Source organism: Erinaceus europaeus, chromosome 9, assembly GCF_950295315.1.
Source record: "Erinaceus europaeus chromosome 9, mEriEur2.1, whole genome shotgun sequence".
Taxonomy (NCBI): domain Eukaryota; kingdom Metazoa; phylum Chordata; class Mammalia; order Eulipotyphla; family Erinaceidae; genus Erinaceus; species Erinaceus europaeus.
The window spans coordinates 7,988,450-8,003,657 of NC_080170.1; the positions used below are offsets into that span (position 1 = coordinate 7,988,450).

General features: G+C 54.2%; 2 protein-coding genes across 2 annotated transcripts in view; one reads left to right on the forward strand and one right to left on the reverse strand.

The window, feature by feature from the left end:
• Positions 1–15,208, reverse strand: part of SH3PXD2B (SH3 and PX domains 2B) — a 358,044-nt gene that overhangs the window by 315,827 nt on the left and 27,009 nt on the right. The gene's annotated exons all lie outside the window — the stretch shown is intronic.
• The window catches only part of ERGIC1 (endoplasmic reticulum-golgi intermediate compartment 1), a 101,806-nt gene that overhangs the window by 50,800 nt on the left and 35,798 nt on the right, over positions 1–15,208 (forward strand). The window contains exons 3-4 of the mRNA XM_060197167.1: positions 3,996–4,068; positions 13,759–13,853. Coding sequence (XP_060053150.1) covers positions 3,996–4,068; positions 13,759–13,853 — 168 coding nt within the window. The remainder of the gene's footprint in view (positions 1–3,995; positions 4,069–13,758; positions 13,854–15,208) is intronic.

Genomic DNA, 15,208 nt, shown 5'->3' on the forward strand with positions numbered 1-15,208 from the left:
ATCCGAAAACTCCAAGTAAGCAGGAACACTTCTCCTTGCTTTCCAGGGGAACAGACTGGCTCAGAGAGGAGAGGGGCTTATCTAGGGGCTCACAGCTGGGTGCGGGGAAGGCTTCCCGCACCCCCAGCCTGTCCGGGGCCACAGGGGTGTGACAGAGGGATCTTCCCACGGCTGTGTCCTGAGCAGAGCCAGACCGGATGCCCCATTCCCCCATGTGACTAGTCCCCCAGGCGGCCGTCCCCTGCTGTTGCAAACACCCTCATCCTCATTCTTGTCTCCATGGAGGGTGTCCTTTGGAAGGTGGCTTTCCCAGGAGAGGAGCAGTCACAAGAATGCCAAGGGTGTGTATGTTGCAAGATCAACAGAAAGAGGGGCCAGGCAGGGTGGCACTGCCACTTGACATTACCGTGCGTGAGGACCCAGGTTCAAGCTCCGACTCCTCACCTGCACCTGGTGAAGCAGGTCTTTATTTTTTTTTTATAAACATTTTTCTTTTTTTTATTATTTTCTTTTTTTTATTTTCCCTTTTGTTGCCCTTGTTGTTATTGATGCCGTCATTGTTGGATAGGACAGAGAGAAATGGAGAGAAGAAGGGAAGATAGAGAGGGGGAGAGAAAGACAGACACCTGCAGACCTACAGACCTGCTTTGCTGCCTGTGAAGCGACTCCCCTGCAGGTGGGGAGCCGGGGCCTCAAACCGGGATCCTTACGCCGGTCCCTCAAACCGGGATCCTTACGCCGGTCCTTGCACTTCGCGCCACGTGCGCTTAATCCACTGCGCTACCGCCCGACCCCCGAGTCTTTCTCTTTCCCTCACTGTCTTCCCTTTCCTTCTCAGTGTCTATCTGTCCTATCAAATAGAGAAGGAAGGAAGAAGGAAAGGAGAGACGGGGGGGGGGGGGGGGGGAAGGAAGGAAGAAGGGGAGAGAAGGGGAAAGGAAGGGAAGGAGAGGGAAGATGGTTGTCAGGAACAGTAGATTCGCTGTATAGTTATTCGGCAATAACCCTGGTGGGAATGAGGGAAAAATAATAAAATAAGACAAAATGAAAAGGAGGCAGTGCCCACTGGCCCTGCAGGGCCTGGATATGACGGGCTTCCTTATCCTAGAGGAAGGGGCACGGCCCTCAGCTGCCTGCCGTGGGCAGATACTCACTAGTCGCTAGCAGGGCCGGGCTTTGAGCTCTGTCTTTGCCCAAAGTGTGTGCCCACCCACAGCCAGGCAGGGACAGACAGACTCCCGACCACTTCCCTTTGTTGTGGTCAGTGCTGCCAGGCCAACAGTGCTGGGAGCACACGGCCCCAGATTTGAATTCTGCTTCGCCTGTGTAAGCAGCCTGATGCCCCAGGAGAGCGCCAGGATTCCCGAGGGTCTGGTCCCTGTCCCCATGGTGCCCCCTTGGCCAGCTGCTTGCTGGCATCTCCCTGGGGGTCACATTCCAGCACTCCAGGCCTGAGTCAGTTTCAGGAGAAGCTGGGAGTCAGGACACCTTGCCCAGAGGAAGCCCTCCTCCTCTGGCCTACAGTGACAGACGGCATCCTGCCTGCAATCTCCCTCCCTGCCTGCTTTCACCCATTCACCCATTCATCCATTCATGTATTCACGCATTCATTCATTTGACAAAGATTTCTATCCAGGCTCTGAGCCAGACCCAGGGGCCACAGTCTTCTTCTAGTGTTTGCCCTTCTTCCGTAGCCAGTCAAAAGCGTCAGGTTGAGCCTGATGTAAAGTTTCGAGACCTCCTTTGAATCTGGAGAGGTGGCAGTCGTTGACTATGTGGCCACAGTGATGCTGGGCCATTGTCTCTGTCCTCCCAGTGTGGGGATGGGATGGGATGGGATGGGAAGGGTAGACACAGGGTCCCAGAAATGGAGCTTCAACCGAGAAGATTTGGTGCTAGGTGGGCCCCCTTGCTAGGTGGGCAGACTTTGTCCAGACCTGGGAGAAAGCATACAGGTTGGGGCTGGGCAGCAGTGCGCCTGACAGAGTGCACACATCACTGTGTTTGAGCACGTGAGTTTAAGCCCCCGTCCTCACCTGCAGCCATTGTCACCTCTGGGTAGGGATTAAACCCAGCCTCTGTGCTGCAGGAGGCAGCTTACTAGTGAGGAAACCAAGGCAGGGAGAGGGGTGAAGTCAGTCTCCCAGGGACGCACAGCCAGTGGCTGAGTAGTGGGGCCTCAGCCCTGTGCTGTCCCCTGAGCTCTGGCCCCTCCCTGTTCTACACAGCACCGAATATTAATAGTCTGCTGTGTGCCCGGCTTCCAGCCGAGCCCTCGAACCCCATCTCAGGGAGGTTTTGTCTCTAGGATATGAGCCTCTCAAAAGAGATGCAACAACAGATTTAAAAAGGACTTAAAAACTGGACAAAGGCAAGAGACTGGATCACTTGAATGATGGCCAAGAGGGAGGAGCTTCCTGCCAGAAGGGTCTTTGGAATTGGGCCTCAGGGTGGAGTTCACCAACCAGGCGCACCACGAGTGATGGAGGAAGAGACGGAGAGATGGGGAGGGTCACTTTGGGCTGGGGAACCCCGGGAAGGAGCGAAGGGACAAAGATGGGATGCTTGAGGCCGGGCGGTGATGCACCTGCTTGAGTGCACACATTACTGTGCACGAGGACCTGGGTTCCGGCCTTCAGTCCCTACCAACTGTGGACTGCTGCAGGGGTCTCTCCTCCCTCTCTCTCTCTCTCTCTCTCTCTCTCTCTCTCTCATTTAACCAGAGCACTGATCTGCTCTGGTTTATGGTGCAGGGAATTGAATCTGGGACTTGGGAGCCTCGGACATGAGAGTCTCTTTGCATAACCATTATGCTATCCATCCCCGCCCCGATCTCTGTCTATCTCTCTATCTCTCTCTCTCCCTCTCCCCCTCTCCTTTTCCCTCTCCCTCTCTCATCCTCCCTCTCCTTATTTCTCTCTTCCATCTCAGTTTCTGTCTCTACTCAAAATAAATAAAAAATAACGTTTTTTTCTTTTTTTAATAAATAAGATGCTTATTTGGAGATCAGCACGTGGCCAAGTGTGTATCAGGGCAGGGAATGGGTGTTGGGGGAGTGTCAGGAAAGGGAACAGGGCTTGAACCGAGGACCAGGCGCCGGGACAATTGTGTGTGGAGTTTCCAAAAGCCAATATGGTCAGAAAGCAGGCAGGCAAGAGCAGTGGGTCCAGCAAGCCAGCCCGACCTCCCCCAGGCTGTGTCCCGGAGTCACTCGGCCATCCTTCCCATCCCTTAAGAATTGTCCCTGCTCACTCCTCCTGCTCCTGGTGGAGGTACCCCTGGGGAGTCCCCCAACATTGAGCTGAGTGGACCCCAGGGGTGGTAGGGCCTGGCAGTAGGGCAAGGGGGCCAGCGGGGACAGTGGAGCCTGTGGCCAGGTGGTGAAGCTGAGACCTTACAGGGAACCAGGGCTTAAGGGTGTGGAGAAGCCAGGAATCTGGATTTGAACTCTCTGCATCTTGCAGTGTGGATGCCACTTTGAAAATACACCCTAGGGAGCCGGGCGGTGACGCAGGGGGTTAAAAGAATATGGCAGAGGAGCTGGGCTGTAGCGCAGTAGGTTAAGCGCAGGTGGCGCAAAGCACAAGGACCGGCATAAGGATCCCGGTTCGAGCCCCCGGCTCCCCACCTGCAGGATGTTGCTTCACAGGCAGTGAAGCAGGTCTGCAGGTGTCTGTCTTTCTCTCCCCTTCTCTGTCTTCCCCTCCTCTCTCCATTTCTCTCTGTCCTATCCAACAACAATGACATCAATAACAACAACAATAATAACAACAACGATGATAAACAACAAGGGCAACAAAGGGGAGAGAAACAAAAAAGGAAATACACTCTAGATCCAGAAAGACAGAGGGAAAGCAACACCCACTTGTGGGGAGAGGTGGTGTCACAGCTAGACCAGGGCCGGGGGGGCCCTCTTCAGCTCCTCCTCACAGGCAGAGCTGCGGGTGGGGTGGCCTCTCTCCCTCTCCTGAACTGTCTCTGTCTCTCTCCTCTAGTCTCCGTGTGCTGCTGCCTCTTCATCCTCTTCCTCTTCCTCTCGGAGCTCACCGGATTCATAACGACAGAAGTGTAAGTTCCACACACACACACCCCAGGGCTCGGGAATGGGCCTTCCAGAACTCTCTTTGGATCTTGGAGGGGAAGAACACCGCTCCCCCAAACCCTCCAGTTCTCCCCAAAAAACCTGGGCACCAGCACCCCTTTGGCTTCTGAGCTGGCCGTTAAAGTGACAACGGCTGTGTTAAGAGGACTTCTGGGTCCCAACTCCCTGAGGGCCAGTGGGATGGGGGGGGGTCTCTCTTTCTCCCCAGTTAGTGGCCAGTGGCCTTCTTTCCTCTGAATCACTCCCGGGGTCATTTGATGTGAAGGCTCAGAGAATTCAGAGAATTCAAAGAGAGCTGGGTGGGAGGTGGGGGGTGGAGGGGGAGGTTGACATCAGAGCCCAGGCTGAGCGCCCTCCCCTATCCTCGGGCCCCACTCGGGAGGGTCCCCTGTGGGCTTCCTGGCAGGGAGGGGCTGGCACACAGTGAGCCCAGCCCTAATTCCTAGAATCTTCCAGAATCCTGGTTACCAAGTAAGCTGAGGGTGGCAGTGGCGGGGGTGTGTGTAGCGCAGATGCCTTTGGGCTTATTCAGCTTCCCCCGGAGCTGGAAGGAGCTAGAAGGGGCTCAAGGCTCGTCTTCCCAGCCCAGCCTCTTCCTTCTGTTTACGACCAGGGGAGTCATCTCGGGTCGGCCGGCACCCGCTTCACCTCCTCCTTGCCCCAACTCTGGAATTTTCTTTTTAGCTCATGGAATTTCCACTTACCACCTCTCACCCCCCCCCCGCCCCCCAAGCTGCCAGCAGGATGGAAGCTTCATCTCCATTAGCGTCCTCGGCTAATGTGTCCCCGTTCTTTATTAGAGAGAGAACCAGAGTTTCAGTCCAGCATATGCAGTGCCAGGGATCAAACCCGGGGCCTTATGTCTGCCAGTCCTGTGTGCCTCCACCGTACCACCTCCTGGGCTGCAGCTGTGGCCTCTTTGCACGAGAAGAAACTGAGGCTCAGAGAGGCCAGGAGGTCCCGGCCCTCAGCCCATGTGGGAGAATTAGCCTCCCCCCTCCTTCTGGTCAGTTTCCAGTCCTGGGGAGTCCCAGGCTGGGTGTCGGGGCAGCATTGGACGGCTGTTGGGAGAGCTGGGTCTGGTCAAACTTCACCGAACCCCTCTGGGCCTCAGTGTTACCCACCAAGCTGATAGATCAGAATAGAGAGACCCACCAAGTATAGATCAGAATCAAATCTTCCATCCAGATCTGGGGGTGAGGGGCAGGGGGCATGTCTGCTTCCTCGGCTCTGACCCTCCTGCCCTTGCAGTTGGTCCCCCGCCTCCTAACTGGAGGGCTGTGTGAGTCACGCGTCTTCTTCTCTGTGCACAAGGCAGCTGTGGAGCTCTCCGGGGTCACGCCATCACGGACCAGAGTGAAAGCAGGAGAAACAGAGACAGTGAGGGGGGAAGGACCTGCTAGCTCCTCCAGGCTGCCCCCATGCCTCGGTGTGCCGGCTCCTTGCATTCTGAGCAAGGTGAAGGGGTGCACAGCAGTGAGGAGGGAGCCCTGGGTCTGCCAGGGGCTGGGACACCAGCAAGAGCAAAGGCCCTGAGGCAGGGACTGACGTGTGCTGCTGTGCGTGAACAGGTCCTGGGAGTCTGCCACCATGCTCTCCTTTCTTTCTTTTTTTTTTTCTTTCAAATATTTATTGATTTATTCCCTTTTTGTTGCTCTTGCTGTTTTATTGTAGTTGTTATTGTTGTTATTGATGTCCTCGTCGTTGTTGGATAGGACAGAGAGAAATGGAGAGAGGAGGGGAAGACAGAGAGGGGGAGAGACAGACACCTGCAGACCTGCTTCACCGCTTGTGAAGCGACTCCCCTGAGGTGGGGAGCTGGGGGCTCCAACCGGGATCCTTAAGTGGGTCCTTGCGCTTTGCACCACGTGCGCTTAACCCGCTACTCTACCGCCCGACTCCCCCTGCTCTACTTTCTACCCAAAGAGCTCCCACCCTGGGGAAACCCAGCTGCTTCTGGCACCTAAAGGTCCCCCTTCTCCTCCCCTGGGCACCTGGCCCTCCCTGACGGTCCTGTGACCACAGAGCCTCCCCCCGCCGCCACCCCCCCCCCCCCAAGGAAATGAAGTCACCTCGGGCTGGACTCACACAGCTCCAACCTGGCCTGTGGTTAATGGTGACATAAGTCGCTATTCTGGCCCGGCCCCGGGGGACAGTGGCCTGGCAGGGTGGACGCCAGCCTGGCTCCAGACAGGCTGCTCATTCTCCGTGGGAAAGTGGCCCCGGTGTTCTGGGGCCCTGGGTTTTTTTTTGGGGGGTGCGGGGGGCTGCCTCCCCCTCTTTGGCGAATGTGTACACAGAACATTCTGGTCAGCCACTGCTCAGTTTCCGGCTGTCCTGAACCATTAGCCCGAGCCGTAGGAGATGGGGCTGGACGGGGAGTCCCATGGTCACTGGGGGTCGGCCGCATGACAACGTATTTCCCTGATTTCACTTTCTGTTTAATGCTTTTTTTAAAAGTATTTTATTATTATTATTATTATTATTATTATTATTATTATTATTATTATTATTCTTGGCCTCCAGGGTTATCGCTGGGGCTCGGTGCCTGCACCACGAATCCACTGCTCCCGGAGGCCGTATTTTTGTCTCCCCTTTTGCTACCCTTGTTTTTGATTGTTGTGGTGGTTATTATTATTCTTGTCATTGATGTCGTTATTGTTGGATAGGACAGAGAGAAATGGAGAGAGGAGGGGAAGGCAGAGAAGGGGGAGAGACAGACAGACACCCGCAGACCTGCTTCACCGCCTGGGAAGCGACCTCCCCTGCAGGTGGGGAGCTGGGGGCTCGAACCGGGATCCTCTCTCTCCCTTCTCTCTCTCTCCCTCTCTCTCTCTTTCCCTCTCTCTCTCTCCCTCTCTCTCTCTCCCTCTCCCTCTCTCTCTCTCTCTCTCTCTCTCCCTCTCTCTCCCTCTCTATCTCCCTCTCTCTCTCTTGCTCCCTTCCCTCTCAATTTGTCTGTCTTTATTAAATAAATAATGAATAAATAAAATATTTAAAAGAGAAAGACCAGAGTTCTGCTCAGGTCTGGCTACTAGTGGTGCTGGGAATTGAACCTGGGACCTCAGAGCCTTAGACATGAAAGTCTTCTGCAGAACCATGATGCTGTCTCCCCAGTGCCCAGTTTTCACTTGTTACAGGAGGTAGACTTGGGTCATGGGCGGTGTGTTACAGGCTGGACCCATGTCAGCCAGGCAGCTGGCTCAGTGCTTGTTTTGTTTTATTTTACTTTATTATTTTATCACCACCGAGGTTATCACTGGGTCTTGGAGACGACATCACAAATCCCCTGCTACTGGTGGCCAATTTTCCTCCCTCCTCCCCACCCATTGCTGCCTTATTAGGTAGCTCAGAGAGAAATTGAGAGAGGAGAGAGAGACAGAGAGGGAGAGAGAAAGAGAGACACCTGCAGACCTGCCTCACTGCTTATTTAGCTTTCCTCATGCAGGTGGGGAGCGGGGGTTTGAACCGGGTTCCTTGAACATGTTAGTGTGTGTGTGTGTGGGGGGGGTGTGCTCAACCCTGTGCACCACCACCTGGCTAGCCACAGGGTGACTCCAGAGCTGATGGGGCTGACACGCCACCACTGTGGGTCAGAAGCCAACCCCGCCCCCCCAGCCCCATGTGGAACCTGGGGGGCTGGTGGGTGGGGGTGCAAGGGGTGCTGGGGGCAACACTGGGGACCCCTATAAGATGGTCTGGCACATCCACATGGTGGGGAGCTGCTCTCATGTCTGAAAAAGACCAACAAGCATAGGGTCCCTGAGCACCCCCAAGCCCTGCCTGGCCCCCGCCGTGTAAGTTTCCATGAAATCAGAACCTTCCCCGAGCTGGAGCCCAGCACCCTTGGGCCGGAGCCCAGCCATCTGAGGGCTTAGCGAAAAGCAAATAAAATTGTTTTCCTTCCATGTCATCAGGTTCATGCCTCGGATTTCAAGGCCCACCCTGCACTCCTCCTACGCACCCCACCTCCCCAGTCCCTCTCTTCCGATCTCCCTACAAGGCCACGGCTCACAGACCCCCCCACATGCAAACCAGCCTGACACCCCAGCACCTGTGGGCCCCCAAATCCTCCACTACCCCTGGGAGCGAGGGGCTCCCATGCTTGTTCTTGGGAGTGGGGAGCTGATGCTGTGCGCTGCCAACTTGCATTCATTCTGGGGAGGGCGTGAGGGGCGTTCAGGTCTGCTGCCCACTGGGGTGCGTCAAGTGGAGGTGATGGGAGGCTGGGGGCTCAGAGGGAGTGAACTGGATGCCTCTGTGCACTATTGGTATTTGGGCCTGAAGGTCTCGAGAAGGATAGTGAGACCCCTGTGCTGGCCTCCTGCACTACCCTCCCCCCATTTCCCTTGTTCCTGTTATACCCATGGCTCTCAGCTGGCCTTGGGGTGGGGTGGGGGACCCCCACTCTGCCTCTCCCTGGCTGTGTGACCTGGGCCAGGCATTTAGAAATGAACTCAAGAACTGGGGGGGGGGCACATAAGCTGCCTGTGTGACCCCCCTCCCCACCCAGGAAGTGCCTGGCTCCCCCTTGTTATGAACAAGGCTGGCTTTTCAGGAGAGGAGGGGGGGGGGGGCGTTTGTCACAGGCTCCAGTGCTGTGGGGAGGGTTAGCTCAGTGAGCACTGCCTCTCCTCAGATGGGCACTGCCCGTCCGTCCACTCAACTGCCAAGGTAAAACTATAGGGAAACTGAGGCCTCCCCCCTCCAAAACAAAAAACAAAAAACCCCACACATTCTTTTTTTTTAATTTTTAATTTTATTATTTATTTATTTATTTATTTATTCCCTTTTGTTGCCCTTGTTGTTTTATTGTTGTAGTTATTGATGTCGTCATTGTTGGATAGGACAGAGAGAAATGGAGAGAGGAGGGGAAGACAGAGAGGGGGAGAGAAAGACAGACACCTGCAGACCTGCTTCACCACCTGTGAAGCGACTCCCCTGCAGGTGGGGAGCCAGGGCTCGAACCGGGATCCTTATGCCGGTCCTTGTGCTTTGCGCCACCTACACTTAACCCGCTGCGCTACAGCCCGAGTCCCAAAACCACACATTCTGCACGATTTTTTCCAGCATTCCTCCTGCCTGTGTTCGAATGCCATATGAAGCTCTCCCAAATTTGCAGTTGAGGTAACCAAGACCCAGGCAAATGTAGCCACTTGTCCCAGGTCCCCAGCTGCCAGGGGACAGCCGGGAGATGAGCCCACACCTGCCTGCTCCTAGCCACGCTTTTTTAAAGTAATTTTTTATTATCTTTATTGGGCAGAGACAGCCAGAAATTGAGAGGAAGGAAGGAGACAGAGAGACAGACAGACAGACAGACACTTGCAGCCCCGCTACACCAATCATGAAGCTTTCCGCTTCGTGTGGGGACCAAGGGCTTGAACCTGGGTCCTTGTGCACTGTAATGTGTGCACTTAACCAGGTGAGCCACCGCCTGGCCCCCAGCCCTAGGTTTTCAGAGCACTCAACGCTCGTGGCAGGATTCAAGCCCACGGGAGACCCCCGAACACAGTGAGTCTGCAGAAAGCCTTCCTTGCTCCGCCATGTGGATGCAGACTGGTTTCTGGCAGGGTTGGGGAGAGAGCACAGTGGTTATGCAAACAGACTTTCATGCCTGAAGCACCAAAGATCTTGGGTTCAACCCCCTTCACTACCAGACGCCAGAGCTGAGCTCTGGCAAAAGTAAATCAATAGGGCCCGGGTGGTGGTGCATTCATGTGTTACCATGTTCAAGGACCCAGGTTCAAGGCCCTGCTCCCCACCTGAGGGAGGGAAGCTTCCTGATCAGTGCAGCAGATCTGCAAATGTCTCTCTCTCTCTCCCCCTTCCATCTCAGTTTCTTTAGCCAGTAAGTGAATGAGGAAAGTGATAAACAACATAAATAAATCTAGTGAAAATAAGCAAATAGAAGTAGAGTCAGTTCAGCAGCCTGAAGAGATAGCTCAGTGGTTAGAGAACAGGACTGGCCAGTCCGTACTTCCCAGTTTAATTCCCAATGGTGCACTGCTAGATTTGTGCCCTCTCTCTCTCTCTCTCTCTCTCTCTCTCCCTCTCTCTTTTCCCACCCCCTCTCTCTTGTATGATACTCCCTTTCTATTTTGCATGAAATAAGTGCAATGAATCTTAATAATAATAGTATAATAGCAGCCATGCAGGAGGCGGTACCATGGGTAAGACACTGGGCTTTCAAATGGAAGGTCCTCAGTCCACTCCCAGGCTCTCCTATGTGCCAGTGATTCTCTGCTGGACAGTAAAACTTAGTCCCACCCACTGAGCCCAGCTGCAGATTGCAGGAAGCCCTGGCCCTGGACCACCTGCTGGCCATGGAAGGTGACCCTCGGACCCACAGCATAGGTCACCGACCCGTGTTCATCACACAGCCCGGGGCCTTCTAGAAGTTTCCTGGGGACAGCCGGGCCTTGCTTTCCTTGGCAGGCTGAGCATCTCTGCACCTCCCAGCCCCTGGGTCCCAAGGATCGGGCGGGGGGGGGGGGGCGGGTCCTGGAGCCTTCAGGGTGAGCTCCCTTGGCGCCACACCTGAGGTTCACGTGGCTGAGGTCACCTGCCGAGGATTACCTGGGGTGACGTCATCCCACAATCCCTGGGTGGTGAGCGGGACCCCGCCTGGCAGGTGGGGCAGGTGAGTGAGTAGCTTCAAGGAAGAGTCTCCCCGGGCTAGAAAGGGGGCCCTGGAGACTCTCTCTGGGTAACTGCTCTGTGAGGCCCCCACGACCTCATTCCTCAACAGCCCACAGGAGGTGGAGGGGTCTGGGGGAGACTCCAGTGGGTTGCTGGCGGCTCAGAAGCCCCCCTCTACCCACAGCTGCTCAGCTTGTGCTCTGCTCTCCCTCCTGGTCTCTGAGACAGTCCAAGCACAGGGTCCCACTTCCCCACCTCTGGTGGCCTCAGAGGACCAGAAAAAGCCGCCCTCCCCCTTATTTTCTCCCTTGACCCAGATACTGAGGAGGAAGCAGGAGGCAGCTGGAACCTGAGAACCCAACAGAAGGCAGAATCTTAACTGGAATTCTAGCTCAGCCTTTTTCTGCTGTGTGACCTTGGGGATGGGTCTAGCCCTCTCTGAGAGACAAGTTTCTTGGTTTAAACAGGGGTGGGAGGGTAGGAGGGGAGCCTTGGCCACCGGAGAGGGGGCTCAGTGCTATAGGACAGGACTTGCATGCATGAGGCCCTGAGTTTGATCCCCAATTTTGAATAGATTGGTGTGAGGCTCTGGCTCTCTATCATCAGATAATTTTATCAATATAGTGGGCGAGGACATTTTGTGGGAGCAGACAGAGTGTCATGGCTGTTCACAGGCCCAACCAGCCCCCTCTCTGGTCTCATCACACTTCTCAGAAGGGAATGCCCCTGGGGTCTTTTTGAGCCCATGATACTGTGATACTGTAGGGCTAAGAGCTCAGAATTGGGGATAGGGTTGTCCAGAAAGGAAAAATAAAAAGAGGGGGGAGAGGGCCAGGCGGTGGTACACCCAGTGAAACATACATATTACTATGTGCGAGGACCTGGGTTTAAGCCCCTGCGCCCCACCCTTTGGGGCGGGGGTGTCGCTTCACAAGTAGTGAAGCAGGTCTGCAGGTGTCTATCTTTCTCTCTTCCTCTTTGGCTCCTCCTCCTCTTCCCTCAACTTCTCTCTATCCTATCTAGTAAAAGGGAAAGAAAAAGAAAAAAAGAGGGAGTCGGGTGGTAGCGCAGCGGGTTAAGCGCAGGTGGCGTAAAACACAAAGACCGGCAGAAGGATCCCGGTTCGAGCCCCTGGCTCCCCACCTGCAGGGGAGTCGCTTCACAGGCGGTGAAGCAGGTCTGCAGGTGTCTGTCTTTCTCTCCCCCTCTCTGTCTTCCCCTCCTCTCTCCATTTCTCTCTGTCCTATCCAACAACAATGACATCAATAACAACAACAATAATAACTACAACAATAAAACCACAAGGGCAACAAAATGGAATAAAAAAATGGAAAAAGAAAAATGGCCATTTTCCCCCCTGCAGGGGGAAAGCTTCACGAGGGGGAAGCAGTGCTGCAGGTGGCTCTCTCCCTCTCTGTCACCGCCTTCCCTCTCAATTTCTGGCTGTGTCTATCCAATAAATAAATTAAAATTTTTAAAAATTAAAAGGAAAAGAAAAAAATGGCCATCTGGAGTGGTGGATTCATAGTACTGGTACTGAGCACCAGTGATAATCCTAGTGGGAAAAGAAAATTAATTTTTTTTTTTAATTTTTGAAAAAACAAAACAACAATTAGTCCCTTGGCCTGACTCATCTTGCCCCCAAGACAGTAAGCTGTGTTCCTGACTAATTGTTCAGAACCAGGGGTCCTTGGTTTTGTAGCCTGGAGACAGGACCCCAGGGGCTTAGTTAATGTCCAGGAGAAGGTGCCTGCCTGAGTCTGCATGGAAGGCAGCACGGCTGGGATTTGAACTTGAAGCTGACTTTGGTGCTCATGCCACCACTCCCCTCCCTCCCTATGAGTGGTGAGGCTGGCACTTGGGGCACTCTGACCCCCCTGTGTCTGGGCAGTGGTCACTTAGTGGTGGCCCCCGGCTGTCCTGTCCCCTGCAGCCAGGAGGGTGTCCCCATGTGTATGGTTTTTTTTTGTTTTTTTTTTATATTTATTTTATTTATTTATTCCCTTTTGTTGCCCTTGTTGTTTTATTGTTGTAGTTATTATTGTTGTTGTCGTTGTTGGATAGGTCAGAGAGAAATGGAGAGAGGGAGGGGAAGACAGAGAGGGGGAGAGAAAGACAGATACCTGCAGACCTGCTTCACCGCCTGGGAAGCGACTCCCCTGCAGGTGGGGAGCCGGGGTTCGAACCGGGATCCTTATGCCGGTCTTTGTGCTTTGCGCCACCTGCGCTTAGCCCGCTGCACTACAGCCCGACTCCCGTGTATGGTTTTTTAAAAAAATTTTTTATATTTATTTTCCCTTTTGTTGCCCTTGTTTTTTTACTGTTGTTGTAGTTATTGTTGTTACTAGTGATGTCGTCGTTGTTGGATAGGACAGAGAGAAATGGAGAGAGGAGGGGAAAACAGAGAGGGGGAGAGAAAGACAGACACCTGCAGACCTGCTTCACCGCCTGTGAAGCGACTCCCCTGCAGGTGGGGTGCCGGGGGCTCGAACCAGGATCCTTACACCGGTCCTTGTGCTTCACGCCACCTGCACTTAACCCGCTGCGCCACCGCCCGCCTCCCGTGTGTGTTTGTTTTCACCAGAGCACTGATTAGCTCTGATTTATGGTGGCACTGGGAATTGAACCTGGGACTTTAGTGCCTCAGGGATGGGAGTCTGCATTACACTACCACCCTCGTCCCTCACCTTTTTTCTCTTTATTGCCACCAGGGTTATTGCTGGAGCTCAGTGCCTGCATTATGATTCCACCACTCTCAGTAGTGATTTTTTTCCTATTTTTGTTGGATAAGGCAGAGAGAAATTGAGAGGAAAGGGGAGATGTAGAGGGAGAGAAAAAAGAGAGACATCTTCAGACCTGCTTCACCACTCGTGAAGTGTCCCCACTGCACGTGGTGAGCGGGGGACGGACTTGAACCCAGGTCCTCGCTCATAATGTGTGAGCCCTACCGGGCACGCCACCGCCCGGCACCTAGGGTGTCCCCATCTCAACTGAGGCTTCTGTCCCTGTGCCCTCAGCGTGAACGAGCTCTACGTGGATGACCCAGACAAGGACAGCGGAGGCAAGATTGATGTCACCCTCAACGTCAGCCTTCCCAACCTGCACTGCGAGTGTGAGTGATGACCTCGGGCGCCCGGGCAGAGCTGGGACTACAGGCGGGAGCTCCAGCTGGGGTGGGGAGCAGTCAGGGCTGTGTCAGGCCAAGTTTAAGAAGCAGAACCGGAGTTTCCCTGCCTGAGATTGACTGTCAGAGGGGTGGGCACACCTGCCCAGGCACCTTGCGGCCAGGACACCTTGTACTAGCCCAGAGTGTCACCTGGAGGACACAGCTCTGAGCCCTGAGCAGCCCCACTTGCAGAAATGGAGGGGGGAGGGGGGATGCTGTGTGGAAAACGGGGGAGGCTGAAGGGGGGTTGTGACAGGCACAGTCAGGAAATGTCTTTATTTATTTTTAATGTTTATTATTACTATTATTCATTTTCCCTTTTGTTGCTCATGTTTTTTTATTGCTGTTGTAGTTATTATTGTTGTTGTTATTGATGTGGTCATTGTTGGATAGGACAGAGAGACATGGAGAGAGGAGGGGAAGACAGAGACATGCAGACCTGCTTCACTGCTGCTTGTGAAGCAACTTCCCTGCAGGTGGGGAGCTGGGGGCTCGAACCGGGATCTTTCCTCAGGTCCTTGCACTTCATGCCACCTGCGCTCTACTGGCTGCACTACCACCTGACCCCCTCTTTTTGATTTTTTATTGGCACCAGGGTTGTCTCTGCGGCTGGGTCCTGATACTATGAATCCACTGCTTCTGGCAGCCTGCTGCTTTTTTTTCCCCCGTTCTGTTTTATTGGGTAGGACAGAGAGAAATTGAGGGTGACAGGAAAGAGACAGACACCTGCAGACCTGCTTCGCTGCTCATGAAGCTTCCCCCTTGCAGGTGGGGACCAGGGGCTCGAACCCCGGTCCTCGTGTGCTCAACCATGTGCGCCACCACCTACCCCCTAAATAAATGTCCCTTTTAAAAAATCCCGTGCAGGGATTTATCCAGGACTTTGACCATAAGCCATACCGCTGAGTGTGTGTGTGTGTGTGTGTGTATGTGTGTGTGTGTCTTGTCATTGTCACTGGGGTTTTACTGCTTCAGGCTGACTTCCTTAGACAGAGGCGGAGAGAGAAAGAGAGGGGAAAACACAAATTGGAGCCTCAGTCTGGTCTAGGCAGTGCTAGGAATTGAACTCAGAGCGTCATGCTGGTGAGCTCAGCGCTCTATCCGGCTTCTCATTGGTTCAGCCACAAATGAATGACTCTCATAAGACCACAGCTGTAGGAAGCTTAGAACTGGATTCTGGACCCTGGCTACGGTGGCCTCTCTGAGCCTTGGTCTTCTCATCTGTGAGGTGGTCGGGAGCCCACTATCCCCCGAGGGTGTTGGGAACTGCTGACGACTCACTTGTAGACTTGCGAGAGAGC